The 20,723-nt window shown below is 35.8% G+C and overlaps 1 protein-coding gene across 1 annotated transcript in view; it reads right to left on the reverse strand.

Annotated features, from left to right (window-relative positions):
* Positions 1–20,723, reverse strand: part of LOC127977234 (protein phosphatase 1 regulatory subunit 37-like) — a 38,941-nt gene that overhangs the window by 10,841 nt on the left and 7,377 nt on the right. The window contains exons 2-4 of the mRNA XM_052581971.1: positions 12,702–12,799; positions 5,984–6,029; positions 5,188–5,288 (exon numbers count right to left, since the gene is read on the reverse strand). Of these exons, the coding sequence (XP_052437931.1) occupies positions 5,188–5,288; positions 5,984–6,029; positions 12,702–12,799 (245 nt within the window). The remainder of the gene's footprint in view (positions 1–5,187; positions 5,289–5,983; positions 6,030–12,701; positions 12,800–20,723) is intronic.

A 20,723-nucleotide genomic window follows, 5' to 3' on the forward strand; every position in this document is an offset into this window, starting at 1 on the left:
ACTGACTCACTGACTGAGACATGTGGGGTGTCGCATGAGAGAGGGGGCTAGCATTTGCCATCTAGTCATAGCCAATACATAGCCAACACTTAAATGGCCTGTGCATACAGTAGCATTTAATCTTTTATAAAATGCGATTTTGGCCAAATGCATTTTACCACAGGAAAAACCGAGCGCTCCGTCTATATAGCAACAAAAACTAGTTTGTAACTTGTAGATTAAAGTGTAATGTGATGCCGGCAGCGGCAGGTGCCGTCGTCGTTTTAATGACGGACAAAAAAAAATTCACATTTGCACACATTCGCTGGTCAAAAACTATATATTGATAAGTAATACAACAACATATAATTTGTTTTTACCATCGGAAAATCATAACAGGTGCGCCCCCGCGCTGTTTCGTACTGGAACTTACACAAAGCGACGAGTGATCCTCGTCACCTAGATAACATATATTTCTAAGAAATTTCTTCTTTGATTTATGATTGCTGATACACTTAATTTATTAACATTTAAGCTAATCATGTTTTGGTATACTCTCCATTTGTCCTCACATGTATAAAATGTAGTAAAACATGGTAGGCGGATGCTGGATATGTTATAGTTACGGTATGGCTATAGTTTCTTATAATCTGGAATTGAGTTGGACATAATTAAATTATATTTCAAAAAAGTTTGTCAAAAATACTTGACTCATTGCTCACCTTCCCCTCTTCTCAATGTCATTCATAATCATGATAACCAAATAATACAAATTAGCTTATAAAACCAAACAGAATAGCTAAAAAAGAGAATATATATATATATATATATATATATATATATATATATATATATATATATATATATTTTTTTTTTTTTTTTTTTTCTTTGCAAAGTTCATAAAAAAAAGTGCATAAAGTTCAATAAAAAAAGATTTTGGTTTCTGTTTGGTGTTATAAGCTAATTTGTATTATTTGTTTAACACGTATGAGTCAAGTATTTTTTTTTCGCTATAAATGCAATTTAAAAAAAGAGGGAGTACACAAGAGCTGTTGTAATTAGGTTTAAAGAAGCCCTTAAAACCCTGTTTATCTATATTATCTAATTATCTAATATTATTATTATGGATGTTATTAATCGTGAATAAATCTAAAGCTTTTGAGACTATTATTTTGTGTTAATGAATTTGTCATGAAGATGTGACCATTTCTTCCTGTTATGCAGGCTTACTAAATAATCTTGATATAAAAAAAGGGGGGGGGGGGTGCCCTTTTTCAGTTTCAGCACATGCCCCTCAAAAGGTCTGTGCACGGCCCTGGACCAAAGTGCTGTACAAAACAATCATAAAATACAGCAAAGTATAAAATAAAATAATACAATACAAATTAAAATCTAAGATAACATTAATCCAGAAATTAAAAATCAGGAAAGGCCATAGAATAAAAATGTGTTTTAAGTTTAGACTTAAAAACTGAAACCGACAGAGCATTCTCAATGTCAGGAGGCAACTGAACTGAAAACCTAGGTATAAGGAATTAAAATAGTCCAGTCGTGATGTGATAAATGCATAATTAACTTTTTCCAAGTCTTGAAAGGAAAGTGTTGATTTAAGTCTAGAAATTATTCTCAATTGATAATAACTGTATTTAACAACTAAGCTAATTTGCTTTTCAAGGCAAAGCTCAGAGTAAAAAAATAACACCTAAATGTTTTGAATGGGACTTAACATATGGAGTGAGACTGTCTAACTACAGAGTTTCTGGTTTTAAAGGGACCAAAAATAATCACCTCAGTTTTTTCATTATTTAGCTGGAGGAAATTATTTTTCATCCATATTTTAATCCTTCAGACAGTCCATAAGAGGCTGCGAATAATATCATTTTTTTAATGGAATGTATAACTGAGAATCATCAGCGTAGAAATGAAACAAGATTAAATATGTCTAATTATATTACCAAGTCAAAGCATGTACAGATTAAAAAAATGAATGGCCCTAGGACAGACCCTTGAGGAACCCCATAAGAGTGAGAAACTGTTGATGAGGAAACCTGGCAGTGAAATTGTCCTGGATTTAAGATATGATGTAAACCTTGATTATAGGGGTGTGCACAGATAGTCGAACTTTCGAATAGTCATTCTGCTCTAATTATTCGATAAATAAAAATGAAATCCGAATTTCGCTATATTTTTGCTTTCCATAAAAAAAAATCCACAATAAAACCTAATTCGGTCATTTTCTGTGATTCTCCACGGCATATTTGAAGATGTATGCAAGCAAAAAATAATGATATAATAATTATGTGTGAGGATGATTAGTTGGTTGCACTTTATTTTACAGTACGTGTACTAACATGTACGTATAGTGTACTTACAGTGTATTTATCTAAGAAAGTTCTGGTAATACAAGGTAACTACATGGGGTAGGGTTAGGTTTAGGGGTAGGTTCAGGGTTAGTACCTAGTTATTACATAGATATTGTAATTACAATAATAAGTACATAGTATGTACATGAGGAACAGGACTGTAAAATAAAGTGCTACCGATTAGTTTATTTATTTTTGTTTTTATTCAGGATAAAGCCCCAGAATGTGTCCCATAGAAGTGCTAAGATTTAGTCTGCATGTCTATACATGTGCACATGTCTATGTATATATGTGTGCCTCAAGAGAAAACATGGTTTTGTTTCCAGCATCTTTACACTAGAGATTTACACTGTCCTCTGAGCAGCATGAATCACACAGTGATCTCAGACAAGATGAGACAAAGCATCCAAGAGAGGAGAGAGAGAGAGAGATGGAGAGAGAGAGATAGAGAGAGAGAGAGATAGAGAGATATGATACAGTACAATCAAACAGACATAAGAGTTAACATTTATTTATTTTTTTCCCAAAAATAATAAATTCTAAAGTAACAAGTAGAAAATACACACACACACACACACACACACACACACACACACACACACACACACACACATATATATATATATATATATATAAATTATATAATCTTATATTCCCATTAACTTCCATAGTACTTGGATTCAAACATTTTAAAAAGGATAACAAGATGATTCTTGGTTACTGACGTTCTTAACAGGTTTGGAACATCATGAGGGGCATTTTTGGGTGAACTATCCATTTAGGAACTAAGAGTATTATTTGTATAATTGTTTCAAATAGTTTCATTAGTAATAAAATAAAAAACATCATCACTTCCTTAGATGATGCTAGACATTTAGCATTTTGCTCTGCCCTCATACAGAATGAGGACAGAAGTGAAACTCAGCGGTGTTTAATTGAGCAGGTCTCTGCAGCGTATGGTGTTGAGCTCCACCCTGAACACACACACACACACACACACACACACCCTATAAATACAATGTCTGCATACAAGAGCTCTCACAGAGGAGGAGGACAGGCTCAACGTTTCTGGAGGAGCCAAAAAATAAGAACAAGTGCAAAGCAGTTCATAATAAAGAGGGTTTAAAGATAAAGAAGATTAGAAGCAGCAGGAGTGCAACAAACACTTATAGACACAGAAAAACAAGACAACAAACATGCTGATCATTGCTCTGCATCGGGGACAAAACCTGCTTCCAACAACACTTAAAGGAGAAGATGAAATTGGGCAGGAGAAACTGATCTCAGAACAGCAATTAAGGGCAATAAAATAAAAAATACATTAAATAATTCAAAAATATTGACATGCAGTCAATAAAAAAAAAAATCACATAAAGATAAATATAAATAAATGAAAAACACTGCGGCTGTCTATCATCCTCCATTCAGTGCTTAGTCTGTCTCTCTCGTTCGGTTACTACAGTCAAAACTACGAAACTCTTTAAGAGCGCACAGTAATTGAGGTTTATAACTGTTCAAAGTAAAGGCTCATTAAACTAACACACAGATTTAATACACTGCGTATAAATATCTCTTGCCTTTGTACTAGTGATGTCCGGTTCGCGAATGAATCGTTCGATTTAACCGGTTCTTCTTAGTGAACTGATTCACCAAATCGGACTGAATCGTTTGAAATGGTTCGTGTCTCCTGCACACTGTGACTCTGTGTTGTTTCAAGCTCATCATTCAGCACACAGGATGTGCAGAAGCGCTCTGTGGCGCTCTATACTGGAGCCTTTAGTATTATAATACTTTTCTGCGCAATCAAAGATTATTAATAGTTTTTCTTGCTCTGTCCTATTTATCATATGTTGCTGCCTTTATTACAGTGCTATACATTTAAAAGAAACGTATTTTAGATATCTATATAAATGTATAAACTTGTTTTTTCATGAATGTAATTTATAACAATACAAAGAACAATGTGTAACATTTTACCAGATTTTAGACTTATTCTCTTTTATTTGTAAATAAAATATTTCACTAGTTTTTATAAAATTGTGCATTTTTTTTGCTGCTGAATTATCCACTAACCTAGTTTATAATAGTATTTTTGTAATAGATTATGATTCTATATGTTTTCATTTATTTTTCACTCAAATGAAGTTGTTTATATGTAGTAGATTGTGAATAACACACAAAAGAGTGACATAAAAAATTTCAACATTGATAAAAAAAAACTGTGCTGGTATCAGATTGGATCGTTTTGAAAAAATGGTATTGTTGCATCCCAAATAAAAATTCTAATTAAATTAGAATAAATAAAAACAAACAAATGCGTGCATAAATATTGACTTAGAATGTGTACATAGCACATCTTTTATTTCAAAAGAGCCAAAAAAAAAACAAAAAAAAAACACTGATACTCCCTTAAGATGAGCTGTAAGGAGTGTGTGTGTGTGTGTGTGTGTATGGAGGATGCTGAGATCCACCCGACTTATGATTTATTTCAAAATGATTGCATTAACTCAAACACAGTAGTCAGAGGCCAGGAGTGACCTTAAGTAACCTAACAGAAACCGTCTGAATCTCCAGAGCTCCTGATGTCTGTTTATGTTGGACAAACACAAACCGTGTCAGAACAGCACACATGTATTCACACACAGAGACACATGCCTCACATCTGCATCATGTAACGGCACTGATAAAAGAAATCAGAGCGCTGCACTCGTCACAACAGAAGCTCAGACAGGTTTACAGATGGAAAGAGACAGACCAAGAATGACCCCGCGGTCAGAGAGCTGGTCAGGAAATGAGATCGGTAAGAAACTCAACGAGGTAAAAAAAAAAGAAGAGCAGCACTCACATCCTCGTCTAAGTTTGTCTGTTCCAGATCCACCACTTTAAACTGCACCCTCTTAAAGATCTCCTCCAGAGATTCACATGATTTATAGTCCAGCTTCTCTCCTACAGAGGAAAACACAGAGAGACAGAGATATTAGATGCAACTTTTGCACTGATACGGCTCTTTAGATCCTTTTATTTGGTAAAAACACTGATCAAAGTCAAACGCATAGTGATGATTTTTCTGCTACTTTCATATTTACAGTAAACTTGAATCATCTGATGGTGAGATCAGCTCGCCAACGGACACACACCCATTAACTACACAAACCAAACAAGGACACAAACCAGTCTTAACAGGTTGAACTCAACAGAAGACCTGCACGTGTGTGTGTGTGTGTGAATGAAATGTGATCTCAATGCATTCTCATGACGTAACTGTTCCTTATTCATAGATTGTGTAAAATTAAATGTATACCTAAAATGTAAAAATTGTGTGGTTTGTAAATGGTAAGATTTTTATTTTCTAAAATATTATTCCAGTTTAAAACAGCAGTTTTCTGTGTGAATCTCTGTTAAAGTGTAATTTATTTCTAAGATGCGCAGCTGTATTTTCAGCATCATTCCTCCAGTCTTCAGTGTCACATGATCTTCAGAAATCATGAAAATATGATGATTTACTGCTCAAGAAACATTTCTCAAATTTCCAAGACTTTTCATTTTTGGAAGATGGGAAATATACCATTTTTTTTTAAACTCCCTGAACTTTCGATCATTCAGACACTGAACATTGAGATAAGGAGGTTTTTTAAGCTCACCTTTGAGTTCTAGGCACTCGTTTCGCTGTGTCAGGTCTTTTAAGTCCTATGGAGAAAAACAAACAAAAAAGAAAGTAGAAAGAGTTTACTATTGAGAGATGAATATTATTGAACAGGTAGGCCATTAATATAACTCTAGTTTAACAAGTGTGTGTGCACCTTCACCTTCAGACACAAGAATAAATATGCTGACTAATACACTGTGTGTGTGTGTGTGTGTGTGTTGTAACATGTCTCTTGGTTACCCTACACCTTGACAAACAAATGGACTGAAAGGTCTGAAGGCTGTGTAAACACTGTGATGTCTGTGCTGTGAGACACCAGGAACAGCGTCCCTAAACCTGTTCTGTGATCAGCAAAGACTCGGAAGCATTCGGAGACATTTAACGCTGCCATGAAAGCAGCATCTGACCCTGAGCTTTCTCATGTGACTTCAATGAACCTTGTGTTTCTGCTGTTACACAAGACATCTGCGCTCATCTGTACTCCGCATTCACAGACAAACCTCGTACAGGGGAGGATCAAAACTGCATTATGTGTGTGTGTGTGTGTGTGTGTGTGTGTGTATATATATATATATATACACACACACACACACACACACACACACACACAGGTGCATCTCAATAAATTAGAATGTCGTGGAAAAGTTAATTTCAGTAATTCAACTCAAATTGTGAAAACTCGTGTATTAAATTCAGTGCACACAGACTTAAGTAGTTTAAGTCTTTGGCTATTTTAATTGTAATGATTTTGGCTCACATTTAACAAAAACCCACCAATTAACTATGTCAACAAATTAGAAAATGGTGACATGTCAATCAGCTAATCAAAACACCTGCAAAGGTTTCCTGAGTCTTCACAATCATTGACACCCTTCACAAGGAGAGTAAGACACAAACATTCATTGCCAATAAACTGGCTGTTCACAGAGTGCTGTATCAAAGCATGTTAACAGAAAGTTGAGTGGAAGGAAAAAGTGTGGAAGAAAAAGATGCACAACCAACCGAGAGGACCGCAGCATTATGAGGATCGTCAAACAAACTGGATTCAATAATTTGAGTGAACTTCACAAGGAATGGACTGAGGCTGGGGTCAAGGCATCAAGAGCCCCCTCACAACTGCCTACAGTTGTTATATTCCTCTTGTTAAGCCACTTCTGAACCACAGACAACCACAGAAGAAGAACTCGACTGTTGCCCAGTCGAGTAATGAGGAATGAGAGCAAGTTTTGTATTTCATTTGGAAACCAAGGTCCTAGAGTCTGGAGGAAGGCTGGAGAAGCTCCTAGCCCAAGCTGCTTGAAGTCCAGTGTTAAGTTTCCACAGTCTTTGATGATTTGGGGTTGTAATGTCATCTGCTGGTGTAGGTCCATTGTGTCTTTTGAAAACCAGAGTCACTGTAGCCATTTACCAAGAAATCTTGGAGCACTTCATGCTTCCTTCAGCTGACCAGCTTTTTAAAGATGCTGATTTCATTTTCCAGCAGGGTTTGTCACCTGCTCACACTGCCGAAAGCACCAAAAGTTGGTTAAATGACCATGGTGTTGGTGATCTTGATTGGCCAGCAAACTCACCAGACCTGAACCCCAGAGAGGGTTCAGGTCTTCAAACAATGCAGATGATCTGAAGACCACTGTCAAAGAAACCTGTGCTTCCAGACCACCTCAGCAGAGCCACAAACTGATCACCTCCACGCCACGCTGAACTGAGACAAGAATTAAAGCAAAAGGAGCCTCTACCAAGTATTGAGTACATGTACAGTACATTAACATACTTTTCAGAAGGCCAACAATTCACTTTTTTTTATATTTTTTATTGGTCTTATGAAATATTATAATTTGTTGAGACTGATGTTGAGAATTGGTGGGTTTTTGTTTTATCAATTAAAAGAATCAAAGACTTAAACTACTTCTGAATTTAAACTACGTCTGAATTAAATACACAAGTTTCACAATTTGAGCTGAATTACTGAAATAAATTAACTTTTCCACAACAGTCTAATTTATTGAGATGCACCTGTATATTAACCCTCATGTTGCATTCCTCTCATTTTGACCCAGAAAGGATTTCCCCCTGAAAATTTAATGACATGCTTGTAAAACTGCTAACACATTTCTTATTATGCTATATCATCATCAAATGTTGTCTTTAATTTTTTCATCAATTTGTTTTCTTTCAACTAGCACAGGTTTTGCATCTATTTTTGAAACATAGGTTTCACTGATCTGAGCTCGTGCACTGCAGATTTTGAGTGAACATTAACAAGATGATCCACAGATCATGCTTTATTCACTCATGAGCTCAGATCAATGAGGCCTATGATCAATCAGTGGCGAAATTAAACACCAAAATGCCTTTGCTGATTGAAGGAAAGCAAGTTGAAGAAAAAAACAGTAGAAGAGTTGGTGATAATATAGCAGAATGAGAGATTTTTCAGAAATGCTGGTCATTTTTGACCAGGAGCACCAAATTAGGTAAAGGATTTTCAGCCTAGCACAAGGGTTAAATGCTTATTCAATGTTTACTAAAATAATATATATATATATATATATATATATATATATATATATATATATATATATATATATATATATATATATATATATATATATAAGTTCTCACAAATTCTCAGAAAGCTTTTTTACATGCTACTGTGATATTATGAAATAAATTTTATTTGTTGATGTTACATGCTTTTAATTGATTTTATATAAAAACAAACTGCAGTTGGTTACTTTGTGTCAAACATCTTAACTGATTGTCAGTTAAGTCAGTTTTATTTTTTTTACTTTTTAAAGAAAGAATAGCACTGGGAAACATTCTTAGCATTATCTTAAAAACTGCTTGTCTTCTTTCTTAAAAAAGATTGTCATAAATCTGGCCCCTGATTTAGTCTAAAAGTAAAAAATCTGTATAATAGGATTTAATTGGCTGCAAATAACAGGTTTTACCTTATAACTGAGAACCAGATATATAACAAATCCCAAAATAAAATTATCCTAAAACACTGTCATTTAAGTAATGTTTTAAAAATGATTATTCTTGCTGCGCCATTTGTGGGAGCTGTACTGGGATAAAACACAAACACTCTTAATGTGTATTATATAAACACATAAACATTCCTTTCATTGCATTTACATAATCCATAATAGCATATAACATTATAATATAATATAATCTGCGCAGAGTAAATGGACATAAAAGGAGCATTAATCCAAGTAACTCTCTTCCTTTCCAGTGCATTTCTTTTACAGGCCTGTTTGTGAAGTCATTTTTCCAAGAGTGACTAAGCAATTAGGAGAGAGGAACACAAGCACAGACTGAGGTGGTGGAAAAACACATACATACGTACACACACACACACACACACACACACAGTAATGACCGGCTATTTTCTGCCCTGGGGACTCCCAGTGGAAATTTACCATCATGCCCTTGGAAGGGTTTAACAGACTGATGATGCCTTTCTGGACAGCTACAGGTTACACACACCGCACAAAAACACATTACACAAAAAAAAATCTACACTTTCAGAGAAAGATTGGAAAGTAACAGATGGGAAGCAGAAAAGAGCGGGACATGAGCGGAGGGAAAGAGGGGAGGAGAGCGGCAGCAAGTGCTGGTTGGAGAGGGATTGTGGGAGTTAGCTGGCATCTCTGTGCTAACATCAGGCCATAATGATTTCTTTCTGTCGGTCTGTTTTCAGTGACGGGAGAAACTGATCTGCTTCACTCCTGTCTCATTATAACGCCTGCCTCACCTCGCCTCAAATCTGTCATGGGTTTTCTTTAAGTCGACATGAAATGAAAATTGAACCCTGTCTATCATTAACTCTCATATAACGCATTGTGGTCTTTGGACATGGATGAAATACTTCCTTCCTACAAAATGCATTTTTTGAGCAAGTCATGACAAAATACGGATAGTTGTGAGGTTTTGAAGATATATAACCATTAAAAAAAGTAACAGATTTTGCGTTTAGGTCCATTTTTAGGTTCCCAACCTGTTCCCAACCTTTTTCACCACACACGTTTGCGCGGCCCACTTCAAAAAAATTTACTGACCCCAGTATTGTTGGGTTAATAACTTAGTACTCAGAAGCTAGATTGCTAACTGTATTATTGAATGAACTAGGGGTGTGCAATATGGAAAAAAAAAAAAAAAAAAAACGTGATGATATCGTGATTTCTTTGATCCATTTTGCGATTGTGACACACACGGATATGCTTTAGTCATAAATGCTTTCAGGATTAATTTGAAACATTTCTAAAAGAAACCCAATTAGAGCTTTATCAAAAAGTTGTAACGTCTCTAGAACAGACATAAGTCAAAATTATCACTATGGTAAAGATGTAACAAAATGTATAGACTTATGGCAACAACAAAAAAATCATTAACAAAGAGCTCATTAATTGTAGCGGTGCCTCAGGTGTTTTCAGTGTGTATACAGTATGTGTATGCGGTCAGCAGCGAGAGCGCATACATATGACGCGAAAGCACATTAAAATAATGCACGAGTGCGAATCTCTCTGTCCGCACACAAATTTCCTTTGCTCTGTCACAAAACCAGACGTACTTGCTCAAATACACACTGCTCTGCGCGGAGAGAGTGTGCGCACTTAAAATGTGTCTCCTCTCACTTAAACATCGTCCTGTGCACTCACAATTCTCTTTATGCTCATGTGTTAGATATTAATTATTTTCACCCGTTTTTATTTCTAGACTTTTACCGCGTGAATGCATTCTGATTGGATCATTGGACAGCATACTACGGGAGGTCAGGGCCATGGAAAATTGTGCTATATAGCGATTTAGAAATCGCACACGCTCAAATTGTGATTTTATGATGATTTTGCGGACCACATGTTGAAAACCACTGCTCTATGCAATGTAACAGACTTATTTTCACACTTTCATGAACATAAAAAAAAATTGATAAAATCTTTTCGACCTCAATGTGAAAGTTATCAAAGTAAAATTATTATTATTATTATTACTTTAATTATTATTTGCAGATTACTATTTAGGTTGTTTGAATATGTAGGTTTCATAAATTTTGACTATTTTTGAGCAGCCAATGAGTTATAAGTTCAAAGAAAGTGAATTAAATCAACTGATTTCAATTAGAGTTGATACCAATAATTCTCAGATTTCATGATGTTATAATGAATCTAATATGAACAAGAAGTTGTTTAGCTGCACACTGAATCCAATACAGACTGGATAAAGTCAACAAAACCATATATATATATATGCTTAGACATAATTAAATATATTCAATTAAAGGTAAATGTAGCAATAACATTTAATCTTTTGTGCATTCACTCATTATTTAAAACTTATTGATCATCTACAATATCAAAATATCCACCCTACATTTATTTATTTTTAATAAACTGGTTCACTTTTGATATATGTCACAATATGTAGTAAAAGTTTGGTTGCTACTACGGTTCCATTAAAACTGTAAAAGTTACAATGAATCATCACAGACATCAAAGGTATTTTTCCCCCTCCCTCTTTCTGATTTTTGGTGCGGAGCCATTAAGACTCTTATGTAACTGTGCTTTGTGCTTCTGCGTATGTGACCAATTTGACCCTTTGAAAATCATAACATTAGTAACTAGAGCACACAATTGCTATATTTGTTTTAGGAAGTCATGTAGTTAAACGTTCACTGACAGAAAACAGGCACGTTCATGTTGGGCTCTAACCAAACCAATAAAATGCTTTAGGTAAATCCCTGACGTTTGAGAATTTGACTCTGAATGTGTGTGTGTGTGTGTGTCATCAGGACAGGAAGCCCTGACTGTTTGTTGACTCAGTATGGTATGTTTACAGCGCTGTGTGTATAAGAGGCTTTCAGTGAGCGTGATGCAGGAGGCATGTGACTGTACAGAGGATTTGTGAGGTTATACGTTTGTGAACCGAGCACAGATGTAATCCAGCGCAACAGGCCAAAGGAGGATACAACACAGGTTACTAATGTGCGCCATCAGGCTTCCCTTTTCTTCAGTGAGTGTGAATTTAACACTTTACGACCTCAAGCAGAATTTCAAGGTCTTGAATAGTGAAGCATTGAAATTTTGACTTAAACACTGAAACGATTTTACTTAACTGAAACTAAAGTATTTTTCAAATAATTAACTAAAATGACAAATATATATATTAACACACACGCACATAGTGTGTATATTAACACTTAAATTGCACATAACTATTATTATTAGATTACATTCAATTGCAATATAATTATATTTCCACTCCGATTCGTTGAAACACAAAGCGTCTGAAATAAAAGCTATAGTTTATTTATTCAAATGCACATTAATACATTTAAAAGTACAAATATAATGAATATGTAGCATAGTGCATATATTTAGTTACATTTCTTTAGGAAAATGCATTTCGAAATGACATGGATTGTTGTTTGAATTTTGTTACAAAATAGAATTTTAGAGCCCAGACTTTCGTATCAAAAGTAGCAAAGTGCAAAGCTTCTAAGTTTTGTTCACACATTACTGAAAACCAGTAGAGACAAAGACCTCAGTTCATTAAAATGAAGACGGATTTACATAGAGGAATCAATATTGTCAAACTGTCCAAGCTGGACACAGCTGAAACATTTACCTGCTGTCGCATATCAAAATGAACGTTTGAAGAATCCCCATGATGTTTTGCTGAAGTGAGAGACTGAGTGAATAAATGTGTGTTACCTGGATCTGTTTGAACACTTTAGGGATTGGTTTGCAGTTGAGCTTCTGGCATGCTTGTCTGTAGGCATTCAGAATCTCCTCCACCGTCACATTCTGGGCTGCAGAGACAAAACCGCACAACGACAAGGTCAAAGGTCATACAGAGACACACTGCACAGCATATGCAACAGTTGATTGGATGCAGTTCTGAATACAGCTCGTCTCATTCTGTGTTTGGAAAAGCAATCGCTCCTACGATGCCTTAAAACACAGCTTTCATAGGCAGGTTTGTGACAGAGTCTGGACACAGAAGAGTTTGAACAATGTAAGCGAGTGAGTCTTTGAGGAGACTGAGAGAAATGCGTGTACACTATGATTCTTGAGCGCTCTCTGTAGGGTCTTTGTGTAGCACATGAACACACACACACACACACACACAGAACCAAGCGGTCTAGACGTTTTAAGCACTGGCCACAGTCATATGACCACATTCAGACTTATTGTTTTGATGCGAGACACACACACACACACACACACACACACACACACAGTGTGGAACATGGTTTAAGGCTAAACTAAAATACTATGCTCTACAACACGAGCATTTCACTTGCATTTGCATTGCAGTGATACTACAGTGTCATTTGTTATTCAAACATATTAACCATAATATAAAAATAGGCAACGGAAATCTTAAAGCAAAGGAAGCACCAAAAGCAATTCAGAACTAATGCATGATGTATTACTGCATGCTGACTGTTTAAGTGCAATAAAACATTGCTTACATATCTATATTTCAGAGAAAATAATAACATTTTATTATTATTACAGATCATTTCAAGTAATTCTATGCAATTTTATTTGTATGACTGCTACAAATCCAATAACAAATTGTGGAACCAATGTTTAATTGTTTATTAATCTCTTATTATTAATGTAAATACATATGCATAATGAAAATTTGGATTAGAAGTAGTAATAACGATAATTATTCCAACTCAAATCACTACTTTAATACACCTTTATGAAAATATTTATAACATTTATACCAATACAATAATAATAAAAAATAATAATACTAAAGCAATTATTTGCATTTCTTTTTTGTTAATTTCACACTGTGAGCTACAAACAATTACATTTTGCAAAAAAAAAAAAATATCGTGGGTGGTTTTGACTCTAATGTTAATGTAAAGCAGCTGTGCATGCTGTTGATTAGCAGTAATTTCATTATGACTCGTCTCTCCGTGTGTATACACAAACGAGAAGCATGTTTACTGTAAACACAATCACAAGCGTGAGCTCTGCAGGCCTGAGGGTTGACAAGGAAGTGTAAAGCTTGTGTTTCAGAGCTTTAATCATTCTTCAATATTTGTACTTCAAAATTAGTTACATCACATCTTCCACGTCTCTTCTGGTGATCTTTGCAGATATTTAATTCACTAAAAATATTTACTAATTCATAGATGACATGACTTGAAAGACTGAATATAATTTATTTAATTTGATTCCATGCAGACTTCAGGAATAAAGCTGTGTTATGTTTACATTGACGTAGCTATTCTGAACGCAAGGATTTCAAAACAGTGCAATATTAGCACATTTTAAATCTTTAATTATTGTAAAAAAGGCAAACGTGGATTCTGCTTGTTTTTTTGCACATCTTTTGTCCATATAAACACAGAAACACAGCAGAGTACTGCTGATTAGAGTAGATGACTCTATGATAATTAGATGACTGGATGCCGTTCGAGCATTTCACGCTTGCTATCATCTAAAAAGCTGCAGACCATTCAGCTAAGAGTGCATCATGAGTCTTTCATCTTCTCCTCAGGCAATCTAATTAAACTAAAGTCTGCTTTAAAAGATTTCCAATGGTTCATTCTGCGAGAGCGAAGACCTGGAACACCTTCTGGCGAATCAGCAAAACTTCTTTAATCCGGTCTACATCTGCAGTATCTAATATGTAAGCAATACCAAAACAAAGCCCAAGAATTACAACACTAACACTAATGCGGCACAAAGTGCTAAAGTTAAATTCCAAAAGATTTAGGTTAATTGAAAGTTTGCAAACTGTGATGATCAAGCACGGTTTACTCACAAATCAGTCCCTCCAGAAAAACGCAATTATGCGATCGCTTGATTTAATGCATAATCAGCCAAAGGCCGCATATTTATGCGGGGTCGCATTTTTTCAAATATGCCACTCTTTTGCCGCATAAATTGCCGATTTCAGAAAGGCTAGCATGATTTCATAATCCCTGTATTTTCGTTGCAAAAAAAAAAACTCACATATATATTAGCAGAAAGTTGAAAAATGTTGCGTTTCCTTCACACAAGTAAAGCGCCATTTTCCCCTATTGCCTGGGAACCTTATGAAGTGATGTAATTACATGATGTGAACATCATCTGCAAACCCCGCGGTGAAACTTGAAGCGCGCAAATCATTCTTATTTGCCAACAAAAATAAGCGCAAAAGAACGCGCGAAGCAGTTTCCCGATTTGTTACATGACACTGAAGCCAAATTATATTGCGAAAACTGCAGTTTGATGAAATGGAGTAAAAAAGGTGATTCCCCCAACACCCCCTTCTCACTAGGCTACTAAATCTGTTGTAGTTTCATTCAGACGTTGATGCAACTTTACAGTTGTAAGATTGCACTTTTTTGTTACAGAACAGTACCAAAAACTTGCTCTACTTATCCATTGTTTTTCTATGTAAATGCACTACGCAACATGACCCTTTTGCTCACGTCTTTTACAGCGTTTCACACAAACGCCACGTTTTTTAAGACTTAGTGTCAAACTTTTGTCAATATTAGTCCCAAAACAGTGGACCAATCAGAAAACCAAGGCGGGGCAAGCATAGACCGTAAACTGGCATGGTATTGTTTATTTTATGGCAATATGGTGGAAGAGGCACTCTTTATGGGATACTCTGAATTATACAACATTTCTTCAAGCGATCATAACCTGTTTCTTTAAAAATAAATAATAATAATAAAAAAGCCTGGAGGTAAATATTTCCGCTGTTGCATCACTTCTCAAAAGCGCGTCTCCAGAACCCTTGGCCTTTTTTAAAAACCATTCCTGAGCGATGAGTGTGGCATTTTCAGACACAAAGACACATTCTGTGTGAACGGCCCTTGATCAGATTGAGCTCCATCAACCAGTCACAGCAGCTGATAAAACACACTCCCTCAAGACCAAAACTGAGGCCTTTTGAGTGCACTTAATACAACTAACCTCGTAGATTATCACAGGAAATAATCATTACTGGTGAACATTGCTCTTAGTGAAAGTGGTCAATATTTAACAGTTCAATTCTGTGGTTTTATCAGTAACGTAATGAGCGTTTTTCAGTACAGAGGTCCTCAACTCAGTGAAAGTGGACATGGTATAGAGTTAATTTGGGTTTTTATTCCAGCAACGTTTATTTAACTGCACAAATTATTGATTTCAAACTGGTTTCTTCTGCGGTCTTCTATTATTAGTGCAAAATGTCCCACGATTAGTTGAGCCAATTTGGACAAATTCTCTTTCCTTTCTTGATTTTGCACAGTCATATGTTTGATTTAGTGGTCCCACTTTTTATTATGTGGCCTTAACTACTATGTACTATTTGTACAATGTACTTATTGTGTTTATATTGTGTTGCAAAACACTTCTGCTGTGGTTGAGGTGGGATACGGGTGATGTTAGGGACTAGATTTGGTGGTAGTGGTATGGGCAGATCTAAGTGTGGGTTAAAGTGTAAGGTATGGGTAATTTTTTTAAAGGTGTAAAATATGCTGACCATACAGATTTCCAGTCTAAATGCACGTGTTTTATGAACATGAGGGCCGTGTCAGACGAGGCAGAGTACTGAACATGCTCCATGTACTCTGTGTACAACATGTCCTTGGAAAAGCATTCGCTTTTTAGTCTCAGCGTGGGTAAACATTCTCTGAGAGAGAGAGAGAGAGAGACTTCCCAAAATGGGAAAACAATACCAAACACTGCTTAATATTTCCAAATGCACACAGATAAATGCCATCTCTTTTCACATGTTGACTACGTGACAGCTGGCTCCTTCAGCAGTGCCAGCGCTGGCATTGAGCATTAGATGAGATCATGAAGTCCATGTCATGAAATGTCTACAAAGAAGAGAAAAGCAGTGCAGCCTTCGCATTTTTACCAAATTGTCACAGCTATTTGGACACGCAATCTGTGTAGGTTTCATAACCTGAAAAAAACATCCAAAAGCACGTGCACGTGTCTACCACTTCCAGGTTCCAGATCAACTGAGATAAATAGACCTGCACATTGGTGAGATTTCAGCGTGGTACATTTGAAAACGTTACCGTGATAAACATTAACCACCACGCAGTATCTCCTTCCCTATTGCTACATGCACTAAGATCATGAGAGCGGGGTGAATCAATGACGATCTGTCCGTCAGCACACAGTCTTTTGGGGAAACCTGAGGTCTGCATTCCTCTGAATGGTGTCTTTCCAAAAGCATCAGTGGAGAACACTTACTAAAGTGTGCTGCTGAGCTGGCCAGACGTCTAAACTAAAGACTGCTCCTTCAGATTAAAACTCATTACACTTCGATCACGACACCGAGAGCAGTACTGCAGCACACATTCCTAGAAAAACATGCACAAACATGAAACATAATTCATACAAACTGAAACTTCTGTCATCATCTTTCCCTTCTATGTACTTTTTGATGCCAATAATGAAGCCAGCAGGGAGGCCTGAAAGCCAATATACAGGTGACGTAGGCTAGATTTAATATCACTATTTAACTGAAATATAGTAAAAAAAAAAAATAAATAAATAAGCACATGCTGCAATTAAATTCAGCTATATTTTAGACGTGGCATAAAATATTATATCACAATAATGGACATGCATGCTACTTATTGATATTGTCTTATGTTTAGTATATTTATTTTACATATTTTTCCCTCAGAATGTCAGGAATAAATATTTTGAGAAAGACAAGTGAAAAAAAAAAGATTTGAACTGATAAATAGATTTGGAGAGACGGACAGTAGTGAAGTATTTTTACTTTGTTTTAAAAGTAAGTTTCAAGTGCCTGTACTTTCTCAGTGTTTTTCTTAGAAAAATTACAAAAAAACATTAGTTCTAATTAACAGACTTTATTGTGTGAGGGGAAAAAAGTCACTTTTCAAAGAAATGTATTTCATGTTGAATCACTTTATAAGTCATAAGGCTGTTGAGAAACGAATCAGTTCAAAGAGTCTGTAAACAACAGAGAAAATAAACCTGGACTACTCAAAATCATAAAGCAGCATTCAATCACAAAAAAGGGGTCATATAATGCTGTTTTTAAAGATCATTATTTTGTGTATTAGGTGTAACAGAATATGTTGACATGCCTTAATGTTCAAAAAACACATTCTTTTTCAAATACTGTACATTATTGTAGGTCCTCTATGCCCCGTCTGCTCTGATTGGCCAACTGACTCAGTGCATTGTGATTGGCCGAACACATCAAGCACTAGTCAGAAATGTAATGCCCCTTTCCATAATCATGAGCTTCATCTTTCAAAATAAATGTAAAGAGAGTTAATAATGTCCTTAGTTTTACCATCAGTTCAAGCCCTGGTGTCCTCTTATCCTAGCTTTTAAATGCGTGCACGTTATACATTCACTTTCGAATTAGCGTCAATTGGCAATCCGGCGTCAATTGCTTGAATGAAAAAAAAAAAAAAGCTCACTTATATTAAATACAGACCTTTTATTACAAATATAAAAGAAGAACTTAAGCTTATTAATTAAAAACACTATAAATTGGCATTTATATCAACAGTGCTTCCAGAGTTTTTTTTTTTTTTACGTTAACCTGAAAAAAATAAAAAATAAATAAATATATATATAGCCTTCAATAACTAGCAAATTTTGACACACACACACTAGAGCTGAAACAACGAATCGATTTAATCGATTAAAATCGATTATTAAAATAGTTGTCAACTAATTTAGTAATCGATTCGTCGCTAAATAAATTTTATTTGCCATAAGCGGCTCATTTCGTGCATGTTTCAAATCTGCGGTGACCAAAGTGTGGCAGTAATGAGCCACCGGAGGTTTTACTCAGCCAGTACAGCAGGTGAAGTAGCGAATAGCCAATAGCTGGCCTCGTTTTATGTCACGTGCTTCCCGAACAGCGTCTCTGCAGCTTTCAGCGGGAAGTGGGAGTACTTTACTTTGAGCCTTCAAAATGAAGAGTAACCTGTAAACTCTGCACTACTGAACTGTTTAAGGGGCCGTTCACATATCGTGTCTTTTGCGTGCTCAAGTTCGTTATTTCCTATGTAGGCGCGCAGTATGCAATCTCATAATGGAAGCGACGCGGTCGCGACACGCACGCGGTGCGATGCGCCCGTTTTTCCAGGCGCGTCCACACCGCATCCATTTATCCTTTGCTGAAATTTCCGGGTCTTCATGGAGAGGGCACGTCATGGAGAGAGCACGTCATGGTTGCTTAGCAAAGGCAGACGCCTCAGGAGCGCTTCTGCCCGAGCGCTTTGGAAAGAAGGAGAAAGCGGCGCGACTAGCGTTTTCCACGCGTTTTTAGGTGCGATATGTGAACGGCCCCTAAGAATTTTATTTGTGTAGATTCTCCAGTACAAGGTTGTTTGCAAATGTTTAGTCGTAAAAGCTGATAACATTGCTTTTTAACAGTTAACATGTAAAGCTTTACAAACATGTTATGTGATCAGTTTGTCGTTTACCAGTTCATAATTCAGACTTGCAGCCTAATTATGACTGAATGAGAGAGGTAAATGTTTGAGTATATTTAAAATGCACTTCTTTTCTAAGTATTCACTGCTCTTTTTCACACAGCAGGTTTTTTGTGTGTGTCCCAATTTTTTTTTTCTGGACAACCTTCTGATGGATTTTACTTTAAATTGTGAGTTCCATTCAGGTTTCATGCCATTGGCACTTTTTTTCGAAGGATTGTTTACAATTTCACAGCATAAGCTATAAAGCTTTTTCCCAGTAAATAATAAAATACAATGCACTGCAATTTTATTCTGTTTTATCCTTATACTTCGTGAAAATATGTTCTCAAAGATTCCTTAAGCTTTGTTTGGGATGTTAAACTACTTTAGGAGCTCTAAGGACTGCCATGGTGAAAACAATATTTGAAATCTCCTTGTGAATTTTGCTAGAGTATGGGTCAGTGTTTTGATTGCAGAAGAGTTCGACAAAGGATTACTAACATAATAAAACAACTCCAGGTATATTTTTGATGAGGATATGACAATGCAAAATGGTTAAAATCTCTTAAAAATCTATGCTGAATGATAAAGACCCTTTATTAATAATTTACTTGGGGAAAAAATGGAAAAAACTAAAATATAAGTACATAAACCGATTAATCGATTAATCGTAAAAATAATCGACAGATTAATCGATTATCAAAATAATCGTTAGTTGCAGCCCTAACACACACACATATATATATATATATTTTTTTTTTTTTTTCTCAACACCGCGCCACCGGTGGTTGTTGGCCCATGACTACCGCAGTGGTAAAAACCGGGCACCGTCACAGCCCTAATTAAAACTATGCAGATGGCGCTCTGTGGCACAGCAAATTTGAACAGCGTCCACTTTACACATCTTTTTTATGCACCAAGATCTTGTGAGTCTCCAAAGAGAATGAAAAACTTGAAAATGCATCATATGACCCCTTTAGACAATATTTTCTCCAGTCACCTTCACCTAATTGTAAAGCAGATCAATTTCATCAGTGGCATATAAAACAATACACTAACTCAATGAACTTTAATAACTGAAGCAGTTGTCAGCATACACAGTTCAGAAAGCTCCCTTCTTCGTACATCTCTATGTAAACTATCTCCACCTGATTTAAATCAAATACATACCTGAATGTATACAGCGGATGTCAGAGCAGCTAACATCAGTGAAATAAAAGAGCTTGTAAACTGTAAAGGCATTAAAGTGCAGGTGTGTTGATGCACATTTCCACCAAAACTCAATGGTAAAACACACCTTGAT

This window comes from Carassius gibelio, chromosome B18, assembly GCF_023724105.1.
Source record: "Carassius gibelio isolate Cgi1373 ecotype wild population from Czech Republic chromosome B18, carGib1.2-hapl.c, whole genome shotgun sequence".
NCBI lineage: Eukaryota > Metazoa > Chordata > Actinopteri > Cypriniformes > Cyprinidae > Carassius > Carassius gibelio.